Raw genomic sequence first — 24,916 nt, 5'->3', positions numbered from 1 at the left:
ATTTGCATTGGGAGCGATAAAATAAAAATATCGGCGTCTAAACTTGGCCTTACAGACACAACAACAACAGCGACATCATCCTCAACAAAAAACAAGAACTGCATCAACAATAAATACAGCACCCAAACATTTCTGTGCCCATCCTCGGGAACCCAGGGAGTCGAGGTTAGCGTAACGAGGCGCGAAACGAATCGGAGTAGACCCTTCACACATGGTTCACATAGTAATGGTCAGGGTGTGGGTTAGTATATATATATATATAGCTTTGTGAGTGTTGCAGCACAAGATATATATATATATATATATATATATATATATATATATATATATATATATATATATATATATATACTATATACTATATATACTATATATATATATAGTATATATGTAATATATACTAACCCCAATGTATGACGCACGCGAACAAGGGGCGGGACAAGGGGGGAGGTTTGGCTGGTGAAGCTGTTGCCTGCAATAGATGCCAATCTATTAACCAATTAGGATTACGCATTTAAGCTGAGAGACCAACCTATTAACCAATTAGGATTACGCATTTAAGCTGAGAGACCAACCTGTTAACCAATTAGGATCAGGTATTAAAATCTGAGAGGTGTCTCCCGCTGAGAGCAAGAGAGACAATACTCACGAGTTGTAGACAATACACAGGCTTCTTATATAATCATAGGGTATTAAATCATCATAGAGTTCATGAGAGAAAAATATTAATCTAAAAATATGTCCAACAAACAAAAATAGTTACTGTGGCTCTAAAACGTGTTGTTTACAGCTAAACATGAATTATATTTAAAAGTCTACTTTATGTACAAATCAATAAATCCTCGCTTCTTTCTCAAACAATGTCTCGACTAAATCCATCCATCTTTGTTCTTTGCCCTGTCTTCCTTTTGCTATGTGAAACTTAAAATCACTGAAGTGACTCTTGGTGGTGCAAACGATCCTAGCTTTGTGAGTGTTGCAGCACAAGATAAAACAGGAAGATACAGCAGTGGATATCTTCTTGTTATTCCTAGAAATACAGCAGCAAATATCTCCTTTTTCAAAATAACATGATCCTTGTGTAAGCAGCAACCCCATCGTTATTACAACCAGCAGGGAATGTAATATTGGAACTCTCTTCCACTTGATGAAACTTTACTTAATTGAATCCGATGAACTCTGGACAGAAGGTAAGCAGTCTTGTGACAGACCAAGCTACGAAGCTTGCCAAAGACTTCGCCAGATTTATGCATTATATCAATGTCAGATTCTTCCTCAATATCAGCTATAGCATCTCTGGCGACTTAATGCTGAATTGAACTTCATTTTATCGAAATAAAACACCAGCTTTAGTTCCCGTCTAATAATAGCATGCAACGACTACGATGTAATTCCACACCATCCCACAGTCCAATCCATTCCACGGCGTGGAGGACAGCGGTTGAGTGCGAAGTCATACTTCTCGTTACCAGGTCACCGGAAAAGACGCGAGAATACCTTGGCTGCTTTCCACACGCCTTGCTGATTGGATGCGCTGCAAGTAAAAAAAAAAATATATATATTCCTGTATTGAGCTGGGCCCGGTTCCTGAAAGGCAGAATAGCGCTAATCCATGGATAGCTTGGCTATTCTAGTCATTTGATTGGCCAAGGTCGGCATTTATCGATGGAATAGTGCAATTCTGCCTTTTAGAAACGGGAAGCGTTTATTTAATTTCGATGGTCCGAGGAGGCGTTTAATAGATTGGAGGCGTTAATTAGAAGGAAGCGTTCATTATAAACTATAACAATGTTACAAACCCAACTGCAGTGGGGTTACATTACCGCAATTCCTACGTCGTTTGTTTTTTAAGCTGGGCAGGAGGGGAGCAGGGTTAGGGGGGGGGGTGTTTAATAGAGGGGCCGTTTGTTAGAGAGGGGCGTTTAATACTAAGGGGAGGGGGGGGGGGCGTTCTTTAGATAGGGGACATTTATCAGATCATTAACGGTAACTGGTCATTGCAATGTGCTTGCAGGCTACATACCTTGAGAGTGAGTTGTGAAATTCACGGAGCTGCTCTGGGGTTGCTATCACGTGACCAGGCACGGACTGGGTCGGTAGTGAGGAGAGGGAGTGGCTTATCCACTGCAAGGTCTCCTGGGAAGGCAATGGTAAACAGGTCAGAACATTTTGGGATTTCTACATAGTGGGAACTCGGGCGTGGAAACATTATATAAGGCACCAATGGTAGACAGGTCAGAACATTGTGGGATTTCTACAAAATGGGACCTCGGGCGTGGAAACATCGTATAATGGTTAACAGGTCAGAGCATTGATGGATTTCTACATAGTTAGACCTCGGGCGTGGAAACATCATATAATGGTTAACGGGTCAGAGCATTGAGGGACTTCTAAATAGTGGGAACTCGGGCGTGGAAACATCATATAATGGTTAACGGGTCAGAGCACTGAGGGACTTCTAAATAGTGGGAACTCGGGCGTGGAAAAAAACTTGTTCACGACTTTAACAACTACTACAGCATCTAAAAGCTCCCTGTTTTGTCTTAACGGAAACCTAGACTTGTATTATACGGACTTATTCACTAACCTGTCTACAGAAAGCCAGCAGTTCATAAATAACATCTGCAACTTCGGGAATCATATAAGTCGGCAGTGAGCCCGCGCATGCGTGGATGAGACCTGGAGACAGTATTAGAATAAGGTGCTGCGATAGCAGACGCTCAAGCCTGGCTTGTTTGCTTTCCACAAAGGTCTGAAAACTTCTGTGTTATGCAGCCTAGGGTTAAGTCTGGCTTTTTTGATGGGGACCCTGTGGACATTTAGGCAAACCCAGGGCATAGAGTATGGGTACCCTGTGGCCATTTCCGGAAACCCAGGAAATAGAGTTTCTGGACTAGATCGCCCCAGAGACGAAAAGAAAAAAAAACACACACACACCCCTTGACTGCCCCGATTTATCTAATGCCCACGTTTCCGTGGTGTTCTCGCCCCCAAGCTCTAGATCCTGAGAGTACGAGGATGAAATAACTAACCATTGACGATATTCTGCCCTTGACCTGAAAGGATCTGACGCACGAGTGACGATCGCTCATGAATTTGATCGTTCTTATCCTGTTGAAAGGGCATAGATACAACTCAGTTACATTACATCACACACGATCGACACTGGAAATCCAACCCGAAAATAGGCGACATGCACTAAGAAATAACGTGACTTTTTTAGTGTTAAACTCGCGCCAAAATATACACAGGAATGGCATCGCTCTCGGGCCGTAACACGAGAGAGCGACGAAAACAAAATATTTCAATGAACATACTAATAAAATTTTTTGCATTTTGTGTGCATAATTTTGCCGCCAAAAGCTGAAGCGCGCGAGTTTGACACCCAAAAAATCACGTGAACTCTTAGTGAATGTCGGCCCGATAGGCCATTCCAGCTATGAGTTTGCGCACGCATTACCATAGAAACCTACCTCAACTATGAGAATGCAGCGCGCGCCTTTTCAAGCTTGCACCAAACGACGCGCGCGTTGCATGACGGTAGTTGAGGTAGGTTTTCATGAGTGCGCGCGTATGCTTATAGCTGGAATGGCCTATTCGCCATGTATTTTTTGAAAACTCGCTTTGTGTAGACCCTGAACCTTGATGGCCCCCGAGAGGATGAGCTCCTTGAGGAACTTCATGACGGAGCTGTTGGCTTCGCGATGCTGCAGGGTGGCGGCGGCGATGGCGCACTGAAGGGCGTGGTTTGCCATGTCACACTGCAGGAACTGCAGAGGGAACTTCTGGATGCACCTACGGGTAAATAAGCCACGGTAGCTTAGCGACGCACGCTGCAGGTCAACACAGGGTAACCACATTAGACTACATGAACAACAGAGAGAACTTCTCACGCGAGCAAGCAGACGTGTAAGGTAAAGTATCGTACCGTACGCTAAGCATCGTTTCATGAGTCGGTAGAGACTACAACTGCCCAAACGTGATATTGAATCTTCTAGTATAGTTTCGTGCTAAGTTTTAAAAAAAATCCTCAATGTTCGAAATCTTCCGTCCTATCGCATTGGAACTCGATATACGTCGATATACGTCGCTGGAGATCGTCGAGTGTGTTTGATTTCGGTGTTGTATTGTGTTGCACTCTGCCGTATGAATAAAATGACTTCTATATAAAGACTTTCTATTTTGTGGTAGCGTATGCATTGAGTCGTCAAGTCTTGTAACGATGTCATTACCTCGATACAAGTCGATATAAATCGTCAAGTGTGTTTGATTCCGGTGTCGTATTGCACTCTGCCGTATGCCTTAAATGACTTCCAAGAGACGAAGACTTTCTATTCTGTGTTTGCGTATGCCATCACATTTTGTGTCGTTCAGTGTTGTAACGATGTCATTACCTCGATATAAGTCGGTAGAGATCGTCAACAGTGTCTGGGTGCTCCACTAGTCCTTTTTCTCCGCTGAGGATCTCGAATGTTGGTAAAGCGAGGGCCTTGGTCATCTGTACAAGTCCGGGAACGCAGCCCTCTTCATCTCCATACTCGTCTACCAGTATACTCCCAAGATAGAGAAAGCAAGAGTGCTTGTGATTCGCGTAGATACGAACCATCTGTGGAGGATATAACCCAGTTGTCTTATCTCTGTTTACAATAGGGACTTTAATATAATTGGATTGATAACTGAATAGCAGCACGTGATAACGGGATCTGTCTGATGCATTTTAGGCGTTTTCAACCAAACAACGACATGAAAACTCCAAGTTCTACGGCCTATCGCGGATGAATGGCCTGTAATCTCCTCTAACGTTCGTTAAAGGAGATTTCTGAACATTAGGTCTCGGTTTTCCCAAAGCTATCAGTTTGGAAATAACCGCAATGCACGAACGCATTTTTTTCGACGTCCTAGACTGCTACAGACATGAATTTAGTCGCGTCGCTGCAAGATAAGAGTTCAATTTTGTAAAGTCACTTCACTCTAAAGTGAATCTCCTCGTCAAATATTTGTGTAATTCACAAGGAGCTTTACATGTTACTCCCCAAAGGCGAAGAAAGAAGGCACCCCCGACTTATGACAGTCACGAGTTGAGTAATGCGTCTGGAAATTCCTAAGCTAACCTCACCCTTGACTGAATCTGAGCCCTCTGGGTTTGATGAGCGAGTCCTGTACCAATAAGCGATTGTGCAATGAATAAGCTTGTTTAACACATTCGTTTACGACCATTGGATCTAAGGAGTACAGGCGAATTTACAAAGCCGAGGAGTGCGGACCCCAACCCGCTCATGTGACGAGACAAGCTCGAATCTGGTGTACACCATTCTCAATAGCTAATAAAAGGGGTAATTCTATATGTGTGTATTTGGATAGGAAAACGTTCTAGGTGAATCTAGTGACCTATTACCAGAACAAAGGAGGCCGATTTGAACTTAATTGATCCGAGGTCAATGAATTACTACTCTGGAACCCACCCTGCTTTTTTCTCTAGACACGCCCCTGGACAGAACAGTCCATGTATATTACCTGATCGACCATGGGGGATAGAAGATTCCCTGCAGACTTCCCAATACACCGCACAGCAAACCTCATACATCTACAACACATTAGAGGAAAACAGCATGTCAGTGTTCTATCTAGGAGAGGAAACAAGCCCGCAACAGATGAACATGTAGTGGGGTCAAACAACATATCAATGCTCACTCCAGGAAAGGAATTAGGCCCACAACAAATGAGCATGTAGTTTTGGGAAACAACACGTCAGAGTTCGCAAATGTTTTGATGAATTGCGGGTATTCTGACAATAAGTAAATATGAGTTAAAGTTTAGGGTTAGTATTTGTGAACGCAAAATTCCTTTGAAAAATTTTTTTTGAGATAAGATATTTTCAAAATCATCAAATATCATTGACTTATTCTCACGACCAGTGATACTCTTGACAGAAGATTTTGTTTTGACCAACAGGAAAGGGACACAATGGAAAGATGCATGTTTGATGTTGCAAAGCTTTTAAACAATAACAATCTACCTGCAGCACCGTTCGATGATCTTGACATCATGTTGATATTTCTCACAAAGATTCGCTAGGGTGGGCCACACCTAAATACACGTAGGCTCAGGTTAACACTGACTCTACTCACAAATCTTAAGGGTGCATGCATCAATACTTTAAAGTTTAATCGACGAGTTGCGTATCATGAATTCTTTTCAAGGTGTCCATGTAGACGTATTCAACAACCAGTTCCAGGATACTTTTTCGAAAGTTAAAAAAAAAAAAATAAAATTAGATGTCCCTGAGGACATGATTTTGTTAACAAAAAGTCAGCGCAAAACGTCTTTAGGAAACTTTAGTCAAATAAGTCATTATTGAGGACGCCCTATAGCTAATGATCCACATTTTGTATGTCAAGCAAATGGAAAAATGTCTGAACCGCACAATACAACTGAACTATAGTACTTACCCGCTTATAAGAACCTAGAATTCAAGAACCTATTTGCCTAAACATACCAATGAATAAGCCTGCATCAAAGAAGAACCTATTTAAGAACCTAGGTAGCCTAAAATTTAAAATAGTACCCGTTAAATAAGAACTCGTTTGGGCTAACCTGGAAAAGAAAACTAGGTTCTTACATGTATACGCGGATAAGCACTGTATTCTAAATTTTATATCCGAGTAATGCACATATTTCACGTAAACTTGGTACTTGACACATGCTTTACACATGCAATCTTCCAAAATGAAAAATATAAAAACGTGTAAATCAAAGTCCTTTTAACATTTTAAAATATATATATTACCTCTTCTACCACCACCTGGCACGGATGGGTTTTCCCTGACGATGGCCTGTATTCGATGCTCCTACAAGAGAACACACGTGAGCCGGACATTGTCTACCCAAGTGAACTATTCAGGTCTGCACGTGTGATACAAGGGTTTAATTAAACCTTCCCATGGTGTATTGCTTTCACGGCCACTTTTGAGCGCAGCAAATGTATAAGCAAATCGCAGGCAGCGTTTACAGGCTGATGTTAAAAGTCTTGAAAAGTCACAAATGTCTTTAAAAGTGAATTTGGATTTTTCTTTTAAAGAAACAATAACAAGACAAAGTATTACTTGGAAGGGTGAAGTGTGAAGATTGGCCCATTTAAGAAACATTCGATAATCGGATTTGTCTGCCCGATCCGCAAAATCTGATACCTCTACGTGCGCCTGCTGTATAGGATATATAGGAGTGCCTGTGCAACCTAGACATCTCGTCTAATTAGTAATTTTTTTAGTATTTAAAAACACTATGCTTATCATGGCTTCTATAGCGTAGCCTGTTTCTGTTGTAATACAGTAAAAAACCCTAGTGTTTTATGATATATAGGAGGATATATAGGAGTACCTGTGCAACCTATACATCTCGTCTAATTAGTAATTTTTTTTAGTATTTAAAAACACTATGCTTATCATGGCTTCTATAGCGTAGCATGTTTCTGTTGTAATACAGTAAAAAACCCTAGTGTTTTATGAACCTGTAGGCGGAAATTTAGGATTTCAATACCCCAAAGTATAAGAACATACTAAACTGACAAATTCAAAAGGTTCTTATATCTATGTGTTACTCCATGAAAAATAAAACAAATTATGTGGCTTTGAAATATAAATTTCCTAAACATATTGCTTTTTCATAATGATACGATTAAAGCAAAGTGGCTATGTATTCAGTCACACTTTTGTAATTATTAATCCTTCTTTTGATTAGGAAAAAAAAAATTGAGGCCCTAAGAAGAACCTTTTTTGCCTTAATTGTTAGTAAGTACCCCAACATATAAGAACCCGCTTTGCCAGACTTGAAAAAATATAGGTTCTTTCACGTGGGTTTTAACTGTATTTACGGGTGTCCCTGGACATTTTCTTTTTTATCCATTCAAAAGAAGCTAACTCTACTCACACCTATTCGCACACCCAACTATCTCCATTAACAAATCTGTATGCACCTGGTCTGTAGAAGATACACAGACTACTCACCTGAAGACAGCGGCGAGTCTATCGAGCCATAGGGTCGGGTCTGGAAAACTATTTGCGGGAGCATGAGATATCTGATTGGAAAAATGTTAGGTGTTAAGTCAATTTTTATCCAGATAACCGTCGCAAATGGTGCCAATATAACGCTTGTAACATACTTCTATTTCGAGATGTCTATAATAAAAAACTAATATCATATAGTATTTATATAAAGCTTATGTGTTATAAATCATGTTCTAAGCGCTTCAAATTCAAAATCCTGTGAAGTATGTATTAAGAATATCCCATTTTGGAACTGAGAAAATTCAAGTCCAAATTCAAATTCAAATTCAGTGCAGAGAAACAGGAAGATACTACCATTGTCTCGACCGGGAGGCCCCCATTCCCTGAAACGCTAACACACTGGGCCACCTGTGAAGTCCTAGATTTTTAACTATTAATTCTACTACGATTTCAGTGTACATCATCGATAATAGCCTTTGGATCCTACCTGGTTCAATGCGCTGACTTGCGCCGAACAAAGCCTCCTCATACCCTCGGTTATCTTGTCTGGAGACTCGACACCTTCAAGAATCTTACATACGCCTGAAAAAGCGCGAAAAAAGTTTTTCATTATTGTACAGATCATTGTAGTACAACTGACTGTCAGCTGCCATTATGTCATCGTAACGGCTATGGGCCAGTAAAAAAATTACACCTGAACAGCACTACCTACAAAACATAAAAAAGTACAGTAACTGAGTCTACACAATCAAAGGCAACAAATTGATACTTGATTGATACTTGATACTTGGACACAATCAGTAAAGATGTCATTATGTTGTCATTATGTTGGTATGCAATAGTGGCTCAATACAGAGGAAAATAGATTGCTAAAACAACAAGGAGGAGGACGACAAAAAAAACTTCAAATACACAATGTTAAATAGGCCATTCCAGCTACATGCGAGGGAACTCATCATCGCATGCGCGGGAACCTACCTAACATAACAACCGTCATGCAGCGCGCGCTTCCTCTGGTGTGCAAACGTATAGGTGGAATGGCCTATTGGGTATTAGTAATAAAGTTAAGGCGTTTTTTAAAGAAAAGAATCTTGTGCTGCCCACAGTGGATGAAGATGTTTGTACTGTGAGCATACCAAATTGTAATCGCCATAATAATGGTAGATAGAGGCTCCTCAGTGGGGAGTGTTTTTGGGTGTAAATGAAAAAAAAATGTTAAACAAATAGCCTATTTTAAAGCCGAACTCTATCTAGATTAATTAAGAGGCTTTTTTATTTAGACAATTAGGGCTGAAAGTTAGTGTAGCGAACGCAGCCCTAGTGCGCCCGCGATTAACTGTGACAAATTTGTCTAAGGGAAGGTCAGGGTTCACCATAATTGCTTTGAAGAACAAACACAGATCTTTGTAACTAAAACCAAATAAACCAACTTCTGATAATTTTTTTATAACAATGAGAGAAACCACTCACCTTTAATCAACCCAACAGTCGCTTCACTGGACATATGCAATGAGTCCGTAGCTATAACAACCTGAAATATATATATAAAACATATAAAAACTTTGAAGAGCAGTTCAGGGCAGTGGTAAGTGTAAGGGGGACCACGATAATTGCATTGGTCATGGTGATGTTTTGACGATGATGGTAGTGATACTGATGATTATGAAGATGATATTGCTGACAACAATGATTATGAAGATGATATTGCTGACAACAATGATGATGGAGATGATAATGATTATAGCAGTTGTGGTGTCGACGATGATAACAGGATATTGATTATAGTAATGGTGATGATGATGATAACAGGATATTGATTATAGTAATGGTGATGATGATGATAACAGGATATTGATTATAGTAATGGTGATGATGATGATTGGTGGTGATGGCGGCAGTGGTCGCGGCAGTCAAATATATAAGTTGAGATTCAAACAATAGATATTAAACTAACCTGTGCGAGCACATCAAAGTGTCTGCCCATCTGCTTGTGGCAGGCTACGCAGATCTGTTCAACTGCTACAGCAGACACAGACGACAGTGACTGCACTTGGACTGTTGACAACAGGAACTGCATGATGGGATCTGAGAACAATAAAATGAACTAGCTCTTGGATGCTGTTGATACCGAACAGAAAGAAATTTACACAGGAAAGCGATACCACTGTATAAACGGGTATAAACATAGGTCAAGGAAGCCGCATTTAAATGACATAAGACAGGTCAAGAAAGCCGCATTAAAATGACATAAGACAGGTCAAGGAAGCCGCATTAAAATGACATAAGACAGGTCAAGGAAGCCGCATTAAAATGACATAAGACAGGTCAAGAAAGCCGCAGTAAATGACATAAGACAGGTCAAGGAAGCCGCATTAAAATGAAATAAGACAGGTCAAGAAAGCCGCATTAAAATGACATAAGACAGGTCAAGGAAGCCGCATTAAAATGACATAGGACAGGTCAAGGAAGCCGCATTAAAATGACATAAGACAGGTCAAGAAAGCCGCAGTAAATGACATAAGACAGGTCAAAGAAGCCGCATTAAAATGACATAAGACAGGTCAAGGAAGCCGCAGTAAATGACATAAGACAGGTCAAAGAAGCCGCAGTAAATGACATAAGACAGGTCAAGGAAGCCGCAGTAAATGACATAAGACAGGTCAAGGAAGCCGCAGTAAATGACATAAGACAGGTCAAGGAAGCCGCAGTAAATGACATAAGACAGGTCAAAGAAGCCGCAGTAAATGACATAAGACAGGTCAAGGAAGCCGCAGTAAATGACATAAGACAGGTCAAGGAAGCCGCAGTAAATGACATAAGACAGGTCAAGGAAGCCGCAGTAAATGAGATAAGACAGGTCAAGAAAGCCGCAGTAAATGACATAAGACAGGTCAAGGAAGCCGCAGTAAAATGACATAAGACAGGTCAAGGAAGCCGCAGTAAATGACATAAGACAGGTCAAGGAAGCCGCATTAAAATGACATAAGACAGGTTAAGGAAGCCGCATTAAAATGAAATAAGACAGGTCAAGAAAGCCGCATTAAAATGACATAAGACAGGTCAAGGAAGCCGCATTAAAATGACATAGGACAGGTCAAGGAAGCCGCATTAAAATGACACAAGACAGGTCAAGAAAGCCGCATTAAAATGACATAAGACAGGTCAAGGAAGCCGCATTAAAATGACATAAGACAGGTCAAGGAAGCCGCAGTAAATGAGATAAGACAGGTCAAGGAAGCCGCAGTAAATGACATAGGACAGGTCAAGAAAGCCGCATTAAAATGACATAAGACAGGTCAAGAAAGCCGCATTAAAATGACATAAGACAGGTCAAGGAAGCCGCATTAAAATGACATAAGACAGGTCAAGGAAGCCGCAGTAAATGACACAAGACAGGTCAAGGAAGCCGCAGTAAATGACATAAGACAGGTCAAGGAAGCCGCAGTAAATGACATAAGACAGGTCAAGGAAGCCGCATTAAAATAAAATAAGACAGGTCAAGGAAGCCATATCATAATCAATTAAAGGACTTTGGATAACAGGAAAAGCATGTTTTTTTGGTCTCGAAAAATGCAATAAGTTGTTAAAAGGAAACACATTCTGTTTTAAATACTTTTTTCAAACAAATAGAGATTCCAGACACAGAATACATTTTTTCTAAGCATTCAAATAATTATTTGTCTTTTGGTGTGCAACCATGAAATAAGGGCCAGGTAAAAGTGAAAAATTATTTGAAAGATAATGCAAAATCTTTCTCAACATAGAAACGGGGACTCACCTAGGAAATCTGGGTGTTTTTCTATCCAGTCAGCAAGCTCGCCGATCAGTCGAATGCTCGTGTATTTAACGGCGATGTGGACTGCCTCAGGAAGATTTAACACAATGGGGAGAAACTGTGCGACCACGTCGCTCTCACTGAAAGCACAATAACATTTATACAATAGAGTTATTTTTGACCTCTAGTATTTTGCATGTGCCTGTCGTAGAGGATATACAGGAGTTAGCCCCTTTGCTGGCAACGTTCTTCTACTCTTGAAGTGGCGAATGAGTCCAATACGATCGTACATTTCTTCGTCTTGCGTTTTAGTTATTTGTGTCTCAAAACGTAAGTAAACTCTGCTTTTCTATCGCCTATATGATTATTTCTTTTGACTTACTACACCTCTAAGCTTATCTTTCTCTTAGAACCTTTTAACAAAGCTTTACACTTCATGTACAAAATCCAATCAATTTATCACAATAGCTTTCCCAAATCAGGAGATGGAAATGGACGCTTACTCACACTTGGTAATTTACCAGGGTGACAAAATGGTTGGTAAAAATAACTCAAATAATTGAGTTCTAAAAGTTACTTACAGTGCGACAGCCCTTGCTACGGTAGCCATGACAAAGAGGATAGATTCAGTAAATTCCCAAGACATGTTGGAACCATGGCTAACTAGGCTTTGGTACATCTAAACAAAACAAAGGAGGTATGTTTTAGGCAAGGTTTTAGACATGTGAACAATACAAGTGAAGAATGGTGAGGGTTGGACTTCTACTGTAACATCCTAACAATACAACGGAAATATGCTGAAGGTCAGACTTTAGGCATCTAAACAATACAAGGGATTATTAGTAAACATGGAGAGGTGGAACAAACAAACAAGAAATCATAAAAAAAAGAGTGTGCTAAGGGTAAAGAAGCGATTATATATCTCATACCTGTTGAAAGCACTTGGTGGAGCTGACGATAAACACACAGTCCTTGATGAGTTCTGATACACGCTCCCTGAACTCGCTAAACTCACTCTCCTCATCTGGGATCCCTTCCTGTTGAGAAAAGAAGGAAAATTTAGATTAGAAGATTTTGACATAGATTCGAAGATTGTGACAATGTTTATAAATTGATACTCGTTTAAATATGTTTTTCATCTAAATTATAACTCAGCATACACCATCAAAAAGAAAACCTTGTCAGTGTTTAAAACAACGAATGGCAAATGGGAGTTCCAAGACAGAAAGTTCACATTCAGATAAGAATTATTTTATGTGTACTACTACAGTACAAGCAAGATGCTGACTTGAAATTACTGTGGGAACCTGTAGACAACAGGAACCATCTAGTAACTCAAAAGCAGAAAACCAGCAGACTTTCTTCGACTGATGGCATGCACACTTACATGGTCGGCTTCCATGCGACAATGGGAACTTAAGGACTCAATAAGCTTTTCGATGTAGGGTTTAAATACGTTTGACTTGGAGTCATCCTCTGTCTTAAATATTGCCTCAGAGAGTCGGTACCAGAAGTTGAATGTTATTTCTGCAATCTGAATAATAGATTTGTTTCAACCTCGTTATGATGTTACAGTATGGCCAATGTGCTTAAATCAGTATCACATCAAATTCATTCTCATCATATTCTTGTCTAATGAGTAAAGGAACCTTCATTAGTTAATTCATTGAATTAATTTATATTGACACACTCAGAATTAATCAATTAATAAATTAATTATTTATACTTTTTCAAAGTCTATTGTTCAGCGTTTAAAAAAAAGGCTTTTGCTGTACACAGACTTTTGTCATCCAATACATCCAATTGGAGCGAGGAAAAATTGTCTCACTCAGAAATGGAATCTACAACACAAATTTAAATCAAACAAGTCCCCCTCCCCGTACACACATTTTGTTTTTTCCTTACAGAGGTAAAAGCCTATTACATCATCACACACTCTTATTATGGAAAATTAAAGAGGGCAACTTGGGGCAAGTCTTTCAATCATCCTAGGGGGCAGTTTTCCTTACCTCATATTGATTATGCTGCACACAGCTAAGAAGGATTGAAAGAGTCCTCAGGTCTCCTAGATCCTAAAAACAATAAATAAAAACAACCTTCATATACAAGGGAGACAGCAGATAACATGAAATTAATAAGAGAACATTTTCTTACCCTCCCTGGCATGTCTACAATTTGGTGAAGGAATGACTCTCCCATTTCGGTAAAAACTCTGCACAGATTGAGTGCCCTACAAAGCAAAACAGACAACTGTGTTCATGAAAACTGTGGGAAATAATGATACTGCCGAGAATACTATATGTGTGATGATGATGGAGAGGGTGATAATTATAATGATGGTGATGATAACATTGCGGTGGTGGTGTCCGTAATGTTTTGATGATGATGGTAGTGATGATGATTATGAAGATGATATTGCTGACAACAATGATGATGGAGATGATAATGAATATAGCAGTTGTAGTGTTGATGATGATGACTGGATAATGATGATTATGGTAATGATGATTATGGTAATGATGATAATGGTGATGGTAGATGATGGTAATGATAATGATGGTGATGGTTGGTGGCGGCGGAAGTGATGATGGGGATGTTGAAGATGATGGTACTGATGATGAAGATGATCTTCATGACAACAATGATGGTGGAGATTGCATATGTTATGCTGATGACAATGTTGATAATGACAAAAATAGATGACATTGCTAAAGCAGGTGATGTTACTGAGGTTGATGGCAGTTATTGCGGCTATTTAATATTAAAAGACAACCAACATGTTGAAATCAGAATGAGGCATTGAGTGCGTTTATGGAGGCTGTTTTGATTGTGCAAGGCCACAATACTAACCTGTCAAAGTCCTCCTCATTGACAGCCGCTTCATAAGCTGGTCCGAGAGCCATAACTTTCTGGAAGAGTCCATCAGCGAGAGGCAAATGAAGATCTAGATCCTGTCCCGACAACAGAAACAGAACACAGACAAGCAGAAATATGGTGAAACTTATGTCATAAACAACAGCAGAAATAGAACACGAACAAGCAGAAATATGGTGAAAGTTATGTCATAAACAACAGCAGAAATAGAACACGAACAAGCAGAAATATGGTGAAAGTTATGTCATAAACAACAGCAGAAATAGAACACGAACAAGCAGAAATATGGTGAAAGTTATGTCATAAACAACAGCAGAAATAGAACACAAGCAAGCAGATACATGATGACACAGACATACATAAACAACAACATCAACAGAACAAAACTTTTTCCAACAGATATGGATGGCACCAATAACAAAGTACAAGGTAAAACTCACACAGCAACAGATTAAATAAACAGATAAAATTGACAAAGACAAAGGGCACTTGCAAGCTTGTTCTAAGAAAGTTTAATAAAATTAAAAAAACTTACTGATTACTTTGCCCAAGTGTAATAAATAGAAATGTTGATTTTTGCATTAAAGGGATAGTTTGTTTATTTATGTATGGCAATTTCAAGGTAAAGGTACAGCCTCTTATGGAACCTAAAATATATTTTGTTCATCCATTTCCATTTGCTCAATGTGAGGCATTCAAACCAAAAAATGTATTCATCTGAAAAACTGAATAGGTATTTTAATTATTCTGAGTGATTTTGACTGTTTTTGAGATTGCCAAAATAACACTAAACTCACTATTAAATTGTGCAAACGCTGCTTTAAGATTAAGGGGGCAAAATGCAAAGCTCAATGGAAAACAAAACATATATAAAAGAGATCTCCTACTGTAATACATGGGACTCCCTATGGTAACAAAATACCTCTGCCGTGTAGAGAGCATTGCAGATAACTCCCTATGGTAACAAAATACCTCTGCCGTGTAGAGAGCATTGCAGATAACTCCCTATGGTAACAAAATACCTCTGCCGTGTAGAGAGCATTGCAGATAACTCCCTATGGTAACAAAATACCTCTGCCGTGTAGAGAGCATTGCAGATAACTCCCTATGGTAACAAAATACCTCTGCCGTGTAGAGAGCATTGCAGATAACTCCCTATGGTAACAAAATACCTCTGCCGTGTAGAGAGCATTGCAGATAACTCCCTATGGTAACAAAATACCTCTGCCGTGTAGAGAGCATTGCAGATAACTCCCTATGGTAACAAAATACCTCTGCCGTGTAGAGAGCATTGCAGATAACTCCCTATGGTAACAAAATACCTCTGCCGTGTAGAGAGCATTGCAGATAACTCCCTATGGTAACAAAATACCTCTGCCGTGTAGAGAGCATTGCAGATAACTCCCTATGGTAACAAAATACCTCTGCCGTGTAGAGAGCATTGCAGATAACTCCCTATGGTAACAAAATACCTCTGCCGTGTAGAGAGCATTGCAGATAACTCCCTATGGTAACAAAATACCTCTGCCGTGTAGAGAGCATTGCAGATAACTCCCTATGGTAACAAAATACCTCTGCCGTGTAGAGAGCATTGCAGATAACTCCCTATGGTAACAAAATACCTCTGCCGTGTAGAGAGCATTGCAGATAACTCCCTATGGTAACAAAATACCTCTGCCGTGTAGAGAGCATTGCAGATAACTCCCTATGGTAACAAAATACCTCTGCCGTGTAGAGAGCATTGCAGATAACTCCCTATGGTAACAAAATACCTCTGCCGTGTAGAGAGCATTGCAGATAACTCCCTATGGTAACAAAATACCTCTGCCGTGTAGAGAGCATTGCAGATAACTCCCTATGGTAACAAAATACCTCTGCCGTGTAGAGAGCATTGCAGATAACTCCCTATGGTAACAAAATACCTCTGCCGTGTAGAGAGCATTGCAGATAACTCCCTATGGTAACAAAATACCTCTGCCGTGTAGAGAGCATTGCAGATAACTCCCTATGGTAACAAAATACCTCTGCCGTGTAGAGAGCATTGCAGATAACTCCCTATGGTAACAAAATACCTCTGCCGTGTAGAGAGCATTGCAGATAACTCCCTATGGTAACAAAATACCTCTGCCGTGTAGAGAGCATTGCAGATAACTCCCTATGGTAACAAAATACCTCTGCCGTGTAGAGAGCATTGCAGATAACTCCCTATGGTAACAAAATACCTCTGCCGTGTAGAGAGCATTGCAGATAACTCCCTATGGTAACAAAATACCTCTGCCGTGTAGAGAGCATTGCAGATAACTCCCTATGGTAACAAAATACCTCTGCCGTGTAGAGAGCATTGCAGATAACTCCCTATGGTAACAAAATACCTCTGCCGTGTAGAGAGCATTGCAGATAACTCCCTATGGTAACAAAATACCTCTGCCGTGTAGAGAGCATTGCAGATAACTCCCTATGGTAACAAAATACCTCTGCCGTGTAGAGAGCATTGCAGATAACTCCCTATGGTAACAAAATACCTCTGCCGTGTAGAGAGCATTGCAGATAACTCCCTATGGTAACAAAATACCTCTGCCGTGTAGAGAGCATTGCAGATAACTCCCTATGGTAACAAAATACCTCTGCCGTGTAGAGAGCATTGCAGATAACTCCCTATGGTAACAAAATACCTCTGCCGTGTAGAGAGCATTGCAGATAAAATCAGCAGCAGCTTCATGTAGCATGTCACTTGTTTGTTGGGTGGGGTTCATCTATAAAGTGAATGCAAAAGACCAGTCAGAAAATGGTATTGTTTTTTTTTTCCAGTATAATATTTGTTTTGGGCAGAATTCATCTATAAGGCACATCGCAAAAGCCACTCGGATCATGGCATTGCTTCTGTCATTAGATGGGGTCATCTATAAGAGTTCACCAGATGTTGAAGTTCTGACATTTCAATATTGTTATTGTGTTATAAGCTGAATTTAAAAGTTGAGAGTCACGGTATTGTAGTTTCAAGCCTCTGGTCATGCTATTTCAGGAGGCTTTTTTTGTTACAAGTTTTAGAGTATGATGGCATTGCCAGCCACAGATTGTATTCAACCATTATTGGGACACGAAATAAAATAACTACTGTAAAATAGAATCTTATGGTTTATACACTGAACTCGATTCAATATTGCAGTACAGTATGAAGCTCCCCCCAAATCAGCTGATGAAAATTGACGATATGTACTATTGTTACTTTGCTAGGATGACAAAATGGTGGCTGATAAAAGCCCTTTAAGAAAAGAATGTCAGCATGTTTGTAAGAAAGAAATGTTTGAAACACCTCAGTATTTGAGGTATCATGCCGTCATATCTGATTTTTATACATGTCCAAATGCACAACATACTTTTGAAATCTCTTACCAGTGTCTCAATTGTTATTGCCATTAACTTGCTGTTGACAAATTCTTGCGGTGGAAAGGCTCCAAGCATCACCCAGCTACCTGCACAGCGAAACAGCTAAAAAACGTAACAAAACTGGTGGTTATAACCCTAAAGAACTGCCAAGTGGATAGCTGAAAATAGTACAAAACAATCAGTTTTGATCAAACTAACTGCAAAGCAAATCAAATAGAGTATGTAACAAGACTGCCAGTTATAACCCTAACCCGAATACAGGCAGTATAACAAAACTGAGAGTTATAACCCTAACCCGAATACAGGCAGTATAACAAAACTGAGAGTTATAACCCTAACCCGAATACAGGCAGTATAACAAAACTGAGAGTTATAACCCTAACCCGAATACAGGCAGTATAACAAAACTGAGAGTTATAACCCTAACCCGAATACAGGCAGTATAACAAAACTGAGAGTTATAACCCTAACCCGAATACAGGCAGTATAACAAAACTGAGAGTTATAACCCTAACCCGAATACAGGCAGTATAACAAAACTGAGAGTTATAACCCTAACCCGAATACAGGCAGTATAACAAAACTGAGAGTTATAACCCTAACCCGAATACAGGCAGTATAACAAAACTGAGAGTTATAACCCTAACCCGAATACAGGCAGTATAACAAAACTGAGAGTTATAACCCTACAATAACTGAACTCCCAGCACAGCAGTATAGCTGAAGACAGTTCAAAACAATCATTTTAAACCCTGATCAAAATACCTGCACAGCAAAACAAATATATGTAACAAGACTGCAATTTATAACCCTAACCAAAATACAGGCACAGTAGATTTTTATCTTACAGTGTGGAACAGAAGAAGAATTTATTCTTCTTGAAGGTGTTCTTTGTTTGTTCACTTACCTTGATTCTGATTTTCTCGTCTGCTGAACACTTTTCAACACATGTTGTCTAAAGCAATGGAGAACAATTTAGTATAGATGTGGAAAGAATAAAAACTATAATTAAAGTAGGTCTATCTGTTAGTCTATATCTGTTTATTTCTGTCTGTCTTTCCATCCTTTATATCCATGGATCATGGACAATTCGCTGATCTAACTTTCTCAATTTTCAGATTTATTGATTTATCCCATACTGTAAGTCAACCTCTGCCCACTGTTTTTTTTCCTGACCCGAACTGTCAATCATTCCATTGTATGTCTGTCTGTCTACTTGCCAATCCATTAAACTGTCCATCTGCTTGGCCATTAATTGTGGACCCACCCCTTTGTCTGAAGATCCATCTCTTATCTATCCATCTCTTATCTATCTTAGCTATCTGTCAGGATCACTGTGACTCGATTTATGTATGCACATTTGCGTGTCTGTTCATGTACAGTGTGTGTCTGTCTATCGATCTGTCAAGGTCAATCCTTCCTAGACACTCTGTCTTTTAGGGTGTGTGTTATAGCCTGTCTTTAATAGGGGACTTGCGCTAAGAAATCATGACTGTTTGGGTGGCAAACGAGCGCACGCTCAGGCATTTAGTGGCAAAATAACAGCAACAAAAAGCAACTTATTCAGCACTTACGAAAAAAGCCAGAATTCTTTTTCAGAAAGGGTTTAGTTTCATTAAAAGATTTAGTTTTTAATCGTTCTCTGGTGTGACAGGCGCAGTCATTTCTGATCTTTTTGTTTGATTATTTTGTTTTGAATTTGCCATCCAAAAAGGTCATGTTATCTCTTAGCGCAAGTCCCTATTACAGCTCTCTTTGCCCATTTTATTTTTGCCTTCTACTCTCCTTTTGCATGATAATCCTGTCTGTCTGATCTTACCATAAGGTGCAGTGCGGTGTGTGCCGAGTATGTCAGCTTGTTCTTACCATAAGGTGCAGTGCGGTCTGTGCCGAGTATGTCAGCTTGTTCTTACCATAAGGTGCAGTGCGGTCTGTGCCGAGTACCTCAGCTTGTTCTTACCATAAGGTGCAGTGCGGTGTGTGCCGAGTACCCCAGCTTGTTCTTACCATAAGGTGCAGTGCGGTGTGTGCCGAGTACCTCAGCTTGTTCTTACCATAAGGTGCAGTGCGGTGTGTGCCGAGTACCCCAGCTTGTTCTTACCATAAGGTGCAGTGCGGTGTGTGCCGAGTACCTCAGCTTGTTCTTACCATAAGGTGCAGTGCGGTGTGTGCCGAGTACCCCAGCTTGTTCTTACCATAAGGTGCAGTGCGGTGTGTGCCGAGTACCTCAGCTTGTTCTTACCATAAGGTGCAGTGCGGTGTGTGCCGAGTACCCCAGCTTGTTCTAACCATAAGGTGCAGTGCGGTGTGTGCCGAGTACCTCAGCTTGTTCTTACCATAAGGTGCAGTGCGGTGTGTGCCGAGTACCCCAGCTTGTTCTTACCATAAGGTGCAGTGCGGTCTGTGCCGAGTACCTCAGCTTGTTCTTACCATAAGGTGCAGTGCGGTGTGTGCTGAGTACCCCAGCTTGTTCTTACCATAAGGTGCAGTGCGGTGTGTGCTGAGTACCTCAGCTTGTTCTTACCATAAGGTGCAGTGCGGTGTGTTCCGAGTACCCCAGCTTGTTCTTACCATAAGGTGCAGTGTGGTCTGTGCCGAGTATGTCAGCTTGTTCTTACCATAAGGTGCAGTGCGGTGTGTGCCGAGTACCTCAGCTTGTTCTTACCATAAGGTGTAGTGCGGTGTGTTCCGAGTACCCCAGCTTGTTCTTACCATAAGGTGCAATGTGGTCTGCGCAGAGTACCTCAGCTCGTAAAGACTGTCTGAACTTACCATAAGGTGCAGTGCGGTGTGTGCCGAGTGCCTCAGCTCATTCAGTACTGCTTCTCTTCTGTTCGCTCCAACCCTCAGGTGATGGCTGTCAACCTGGTGACAAACACATAAAATCTAACATGAGCCACCACTTATTATTCATAACCAGAGAGAGCCAAGAAACCAAGCAGCTTAGAAACACCAGCATTGCTTCCCAAGCCAGATGTTTATCATCTGACCCTCTACATTCTGCGTTCCTGTAAGCTGTGTATGATATAAATTACTGTACCTCTTCCGGAAGCACTGTTAAAAGCTCCAACAGAAGTGGTAAACTTTCCACTGAAGATCCAAATCTGAAAATTCAAACATTCACCTTTTTTGTTTTTGTTTACATTAAGATATAAAGATAGCAGGAAACTCACTATCGATCTATGCTTGAGGTCTATTATCTGGTTAACTTGCACTGTACTAAATTGAGAAACTCATGATAATGGATTATTTGCACGACTTGTAATGGAAGCATAAAAAAATAGGCTGACTTTTAGTAGCTTGATAAAAATATAGATAAAAAAGTACATGCAAGGCTGGATTTTAACATGTTTTTTTTCTAACTGAGTTCAAATGGGAATAACAACTTGAGACCTTTAACTAAACTTTTTTTGAAAACTGGGTAGGTCAGGGGGGGGGTGTTTCCCCATTTGCTTGGTACTATGCTTATACAACAGCATTTGGAGTTACCCTGGGCGAAAAGTGAATCCTTGCAAGGAATAATATTTACCTGTGAGCCAATTCATCAACCACATGCTTCCATTGTGGCATCTGAACAGCAAGGTCAGCCAAGGCCAAACAGAGCTAATGGGACGGAGTAGAGATAATGTTACAATAAAAAAATACCCACATTTCACCCTACATACATAATTCACCCAAATGCGCCACAGAAAAGACAAAACAGACACTTTTATGCATATTCCCCCCACAATTTTTTTTTTGCAATGCAGGACTTGATAAACTTCAAACAAATTACTGATCAAATTCTATAATTTGTTAAGATTGTAAATGAAAAGCATATGATTGACAGTTTACAGAATTTGTAGTTTAAAACATCTCAAATGGCCACATGTAAGTGCAAACTGGGACATGTTAAACTTAATAAGTGCTGTGACACTTATTTAACAGGGCTTCTGGAATTACGTGCTTGTGCGGAAGCGCGTAATTTGGCTTTCTCCGCGTAATCCACAATTTCCGCGTAATTTGGCTAAATTTTGAAAGACAAAGTGCACAGCTGATGTGTTCTTTTAGGGTTCTTACCTCTATTTCTCGTAAAAAAAAGACAGATATTCTTCGTATGAGTGCAATATTTCGAACTGAATTTCAAAAACAAATAAAATGATTAGGTGTTCTTTGCTAAACCGCTAAGGCCTAGAACTAATAATAAAATACCATTTTTATTTGGCTGGTGGCTAGGAGACAATGAAAACTCGCCTAAGATATTTTCGAGCAGAAAATAACCTTTTTAAAGTTATTTCATGCTTTCCTTCGATACAAAATGTAGTTTGGGCGTAACAGTTGATATTCCGTGTAATTTAGCGTTAATTCAGTAAATAATCCCGCAAAATTTTGATTTTTAAAGAAAAATGTATTGCAAAATCCTACGTAATTTAGCGCGTAATGATTGATCTTCCGTCTAATTTAGCGCGTAATTTAGCAAAGAATCCCACGTAATTTTTAGTTCTTTTCCGCGTAATTCCAGAAACCCTGATTAAAAATGTACAGTATATGAACTGGTTCCTAATGCTGTTTAGACATCCCGTTACCTGTGTGATGATGGCCTGCGAAGCATTGTGTCTGTTTGCGAGGTGATGTAGGATAGACTGCCGCAGTGAGTCATACTGTGCAGGTTGCAACTCGTGGAAATAATACTGAACCTGGAACAGTGTAACATTAGCTTTTATAACATTTCCCTTGGCTGGGGCTCAAAAAGTATTCATAGCCTTACATGACTTTGAGAATTAAGTAAACTCTTAGCATCAATCTAAGAACCCTAAAGTTCAGCATTGTCAATATGATGTGTCTGCCTGGGAATCAAGCCAGCTACACCCAATAAAAAAAAACCTACAGTAAACTTAAAAGAACTTGTTCAGCTGAGACCAAAGGAGAGCCACTCTTAAAAGCTAAAATCCAAAATATGTTTTTACAAAAATCAGTAGAACATTTGAAGTTGTTGTTTTTGCAAATACTTAAGGGAAAAAAGGACAGATGAATAAAATAGAATATTGAAGAATATAAATGGTGTACAAACATATAAAATCACACACAAAAATGAAAGAACTAAAGAAAAATAGAAAAGAAAGGAGAAAATAAATTATATTGTTAAACTAAATATATACCAAAAACAAGTAACGCATATATGAAATATAGATGATTTTTTAGCAGTTTGTTTGAATCTACTGCAAGGAAAACGCTTGAAGATGAGTGGTAAATTTTATTAGTACAGCAGTATTTTACAGTTTATAGTTTGGTTACCTTTGTTCTCATGGTCTGTGCAGCAAAATAACTGGTCTCTACATCTGTATTTTGCATCAGCAGCTGGTCTGCTATTTCCCAGGCATATACCTGAAACATTAGGGCCCAAAAATTACAAAAGCTGCAACAAAGAGGGAGCCAATTGCCCAGGGAATACAAAGGAAAGAAAATACTGTACACAACATAAAAAAATGTCAGGCAGTTATTTCTATAAGAATGTCTAATTGTCAGTTGAGGCTGGGCCATTATTATTTTTGGAGAATTTTAAGGCTGAAAACTTTCAATGATGTGATTAAATCTTCTTGTATATATAAATATAATACCCAATGAATTATTAGTAAGAGAATTACACAAATGTTCAATAGCAATTATTTTAAACACATAATGACTCTGCATTTTAGAATGCATCACATTAATAAAACCAATATATTTGTACTATCATATACAGCCATAGTATGTTTTTAGCATTTTTTAAATTTGGTGACATCTCAGGATGCATATTCTTATTAAAAAGGTTTTTGTGTACTCAATAAATAGGCCATTACAGCTATAAGATTGCACACGCATTACAATAGATTACTGTACGTCTCACCTACAAGAATGCAGCATGCATGTTTTTGAGTTTTCACAAAACAAAGTGCTCACTGTATGATTATATTTAGGTTTCCATGTCGAGTGTGCATGCAATCTTATAGCTGGAATGGCCTATTCCAGGCAAAGTTACAGTACACAAGATACATTAGACCTTTATCACAAATCAATAATAATAACCTATTTATATAGGGATAATTCTCGCTGCATGACTTTGAATAGAGTTGGAAACTTGCCATACTATGTCAATAAAATTGCTTCACAAATGTTACAATCTTCTACAAAGAACGTATGCAGCATTGTAAAACATGGATTTCAAATACAATTTGACGCAGAAATAAAGTATATTTTCGTATAGCATAAAAATGAAAATTAATGTAACAGCAAATAGCATTTATCACAATTTTATGTTATCACTAAGTTTATATCATAGCAAGATTCAGCCACTATAAACAAACTAAGAACTTTGATGAAGAAAGAATTGCACTTTTGATTGGAAGACGAATTTTATAGAAAGGCAAGAGATTCTTAATTTTTCTTAATTTTCTTAGTTATAAGAATATGGGCGCATACTGTAATAAATGACTGAATTGACTAAGAAGAACAGAACCATAAGAATTTACAGGAAATACAGCTGGCAAGTAAAACCTCCCATGAATTTCCCAATACTGTCGACAACATCTTTACCGATCTCTGGAGATGACCAAGCCATTCCGACGCCTTCTCCTTCGCATGTGGGTCTGGGCTGTTGTAAAGTGTCGATATTACAGACCTCACTTGCTCCACTGTGGGCCTTTCCGTGGTTTCCTGTGACATTTTGAGCGCGCTAAAAACTAGAGGAAGGCGCCATCTTGGATTGTTGGTGGTTCAAGCATGGCGCTACTAGTGACGGACGCGAAGGACTGGCACGAACAAACCTTGTTAGGAGGGGAGGGGAGGGGGCAGATTATTATGCGAAATTTGCGATTATTGTTCCGAGTCGCAAAAACAAGGGGTTTTCTTGATTCTACTG

The 24,916-nt window shown here is 39.5% G+C and overlaps 1 protein-coding gene across 3 annotated transcripts; it reads right to left on the bottom strand.

The window, feature by feature from the left end:
• Positions 1-662: 662 nt before the first annotated feature.
• On the bottom strand, positions 663-24,803 carry LOC5503019 (transportin-3). Of its 3 annotated transcripts, none has more exons than XM_048723164.1 (29): positions 24,592-24,803; positions 23,314-23,403; positions 22,605-22,715; positions 21,569-21,642; positions 21,080-21,143; positions 20,812-20,904; positions 18,947-18,994; positions 18,046-18,141; positions 17,325-17,405; positions 14,629-14,738; positions 13,933-14,008; positions 13,788-13,850; positions 13,166-13,312; positions 12,708-12,815; positions 12,360-12,457; positions 11,782-11,918; positions 9,958-10,088; positions 9,474-9,534; positions 8,491-8,585; positions 8,004-8,074; positions 6,788-6,848; positions 6,017-6,087; positions 5,515-5,584; positions 4,395-4,606; positions 3,624-3,795; positions 3,033-3,111; positions 2,588-2,679; positions 2,024-2,136; positions 663-1,534 (listed from the first exon to the last, which is right to left on the bottom strand). In XM_048723164.1, exons 1-29 carry the CDS (start codon positions 24,718-24,720, stop codon positions 1,474-1,476), a joined length of 2,814 nt encoding a protein of 937 aa, XP_048579121.1. In that variant the 5' UTR covers positions 24,721-24,803; the 3' UTR covers positions 663-1,473. The 3 variants fall into 3 exon arrangements, with proteins under 3 accessions (XP_048579121.1, XP_048579122.1, XP_048579123.1); XM_048723165.1 differs by having other exon boundaries at positions 14,629-14,729; XM_048723166.1 differs by having other exon boundaries at positions 3,642-3,795; positions 24,592-24,802.
• Positions 24,804-24,916: the final 113 nt, after the last annotated feature.

This window comes from Nematostella vectensis, chromosome 15 (genome assembly GCF_932526225.1).
Source record: "Nematostella vectensis chromosome 15, jaNemVect1.1, whole genome shotgun sequence".
NCBI lineage: Eukaryota > Metazoa > Cnidaria > Anthozoa > Actiniaria > Edwardsiidae > Nematostella > Nematostella vectensis.
This window is presented reverse-complemented; position numbering and strand designations above follow the sequence as displayed.

Coding starts and splice junctions, on each gene's coding strand:
- LOC5503019 (XM_048723164.1), bottom strand. CDS start 24,720: ATGTCACAGGAAACCACGGAAAGGCCCACAGTGGAGCAAGTGAGGTCT. Junction 10,089..11,781: donor AAAACACCCAGATTTCCTAG/GTGAGTCCCCGT, acceptor TATTGTTCTCAG/ATCCCATCATGCAGTTCCTG. Junction 8,586..9,473: donor GACTGTTGGGTTGATTAAAG/GTGAGTGGTTTC, acceptor GCGCTTTTTCAG/GCGTATGTAAGATTCTTGAA.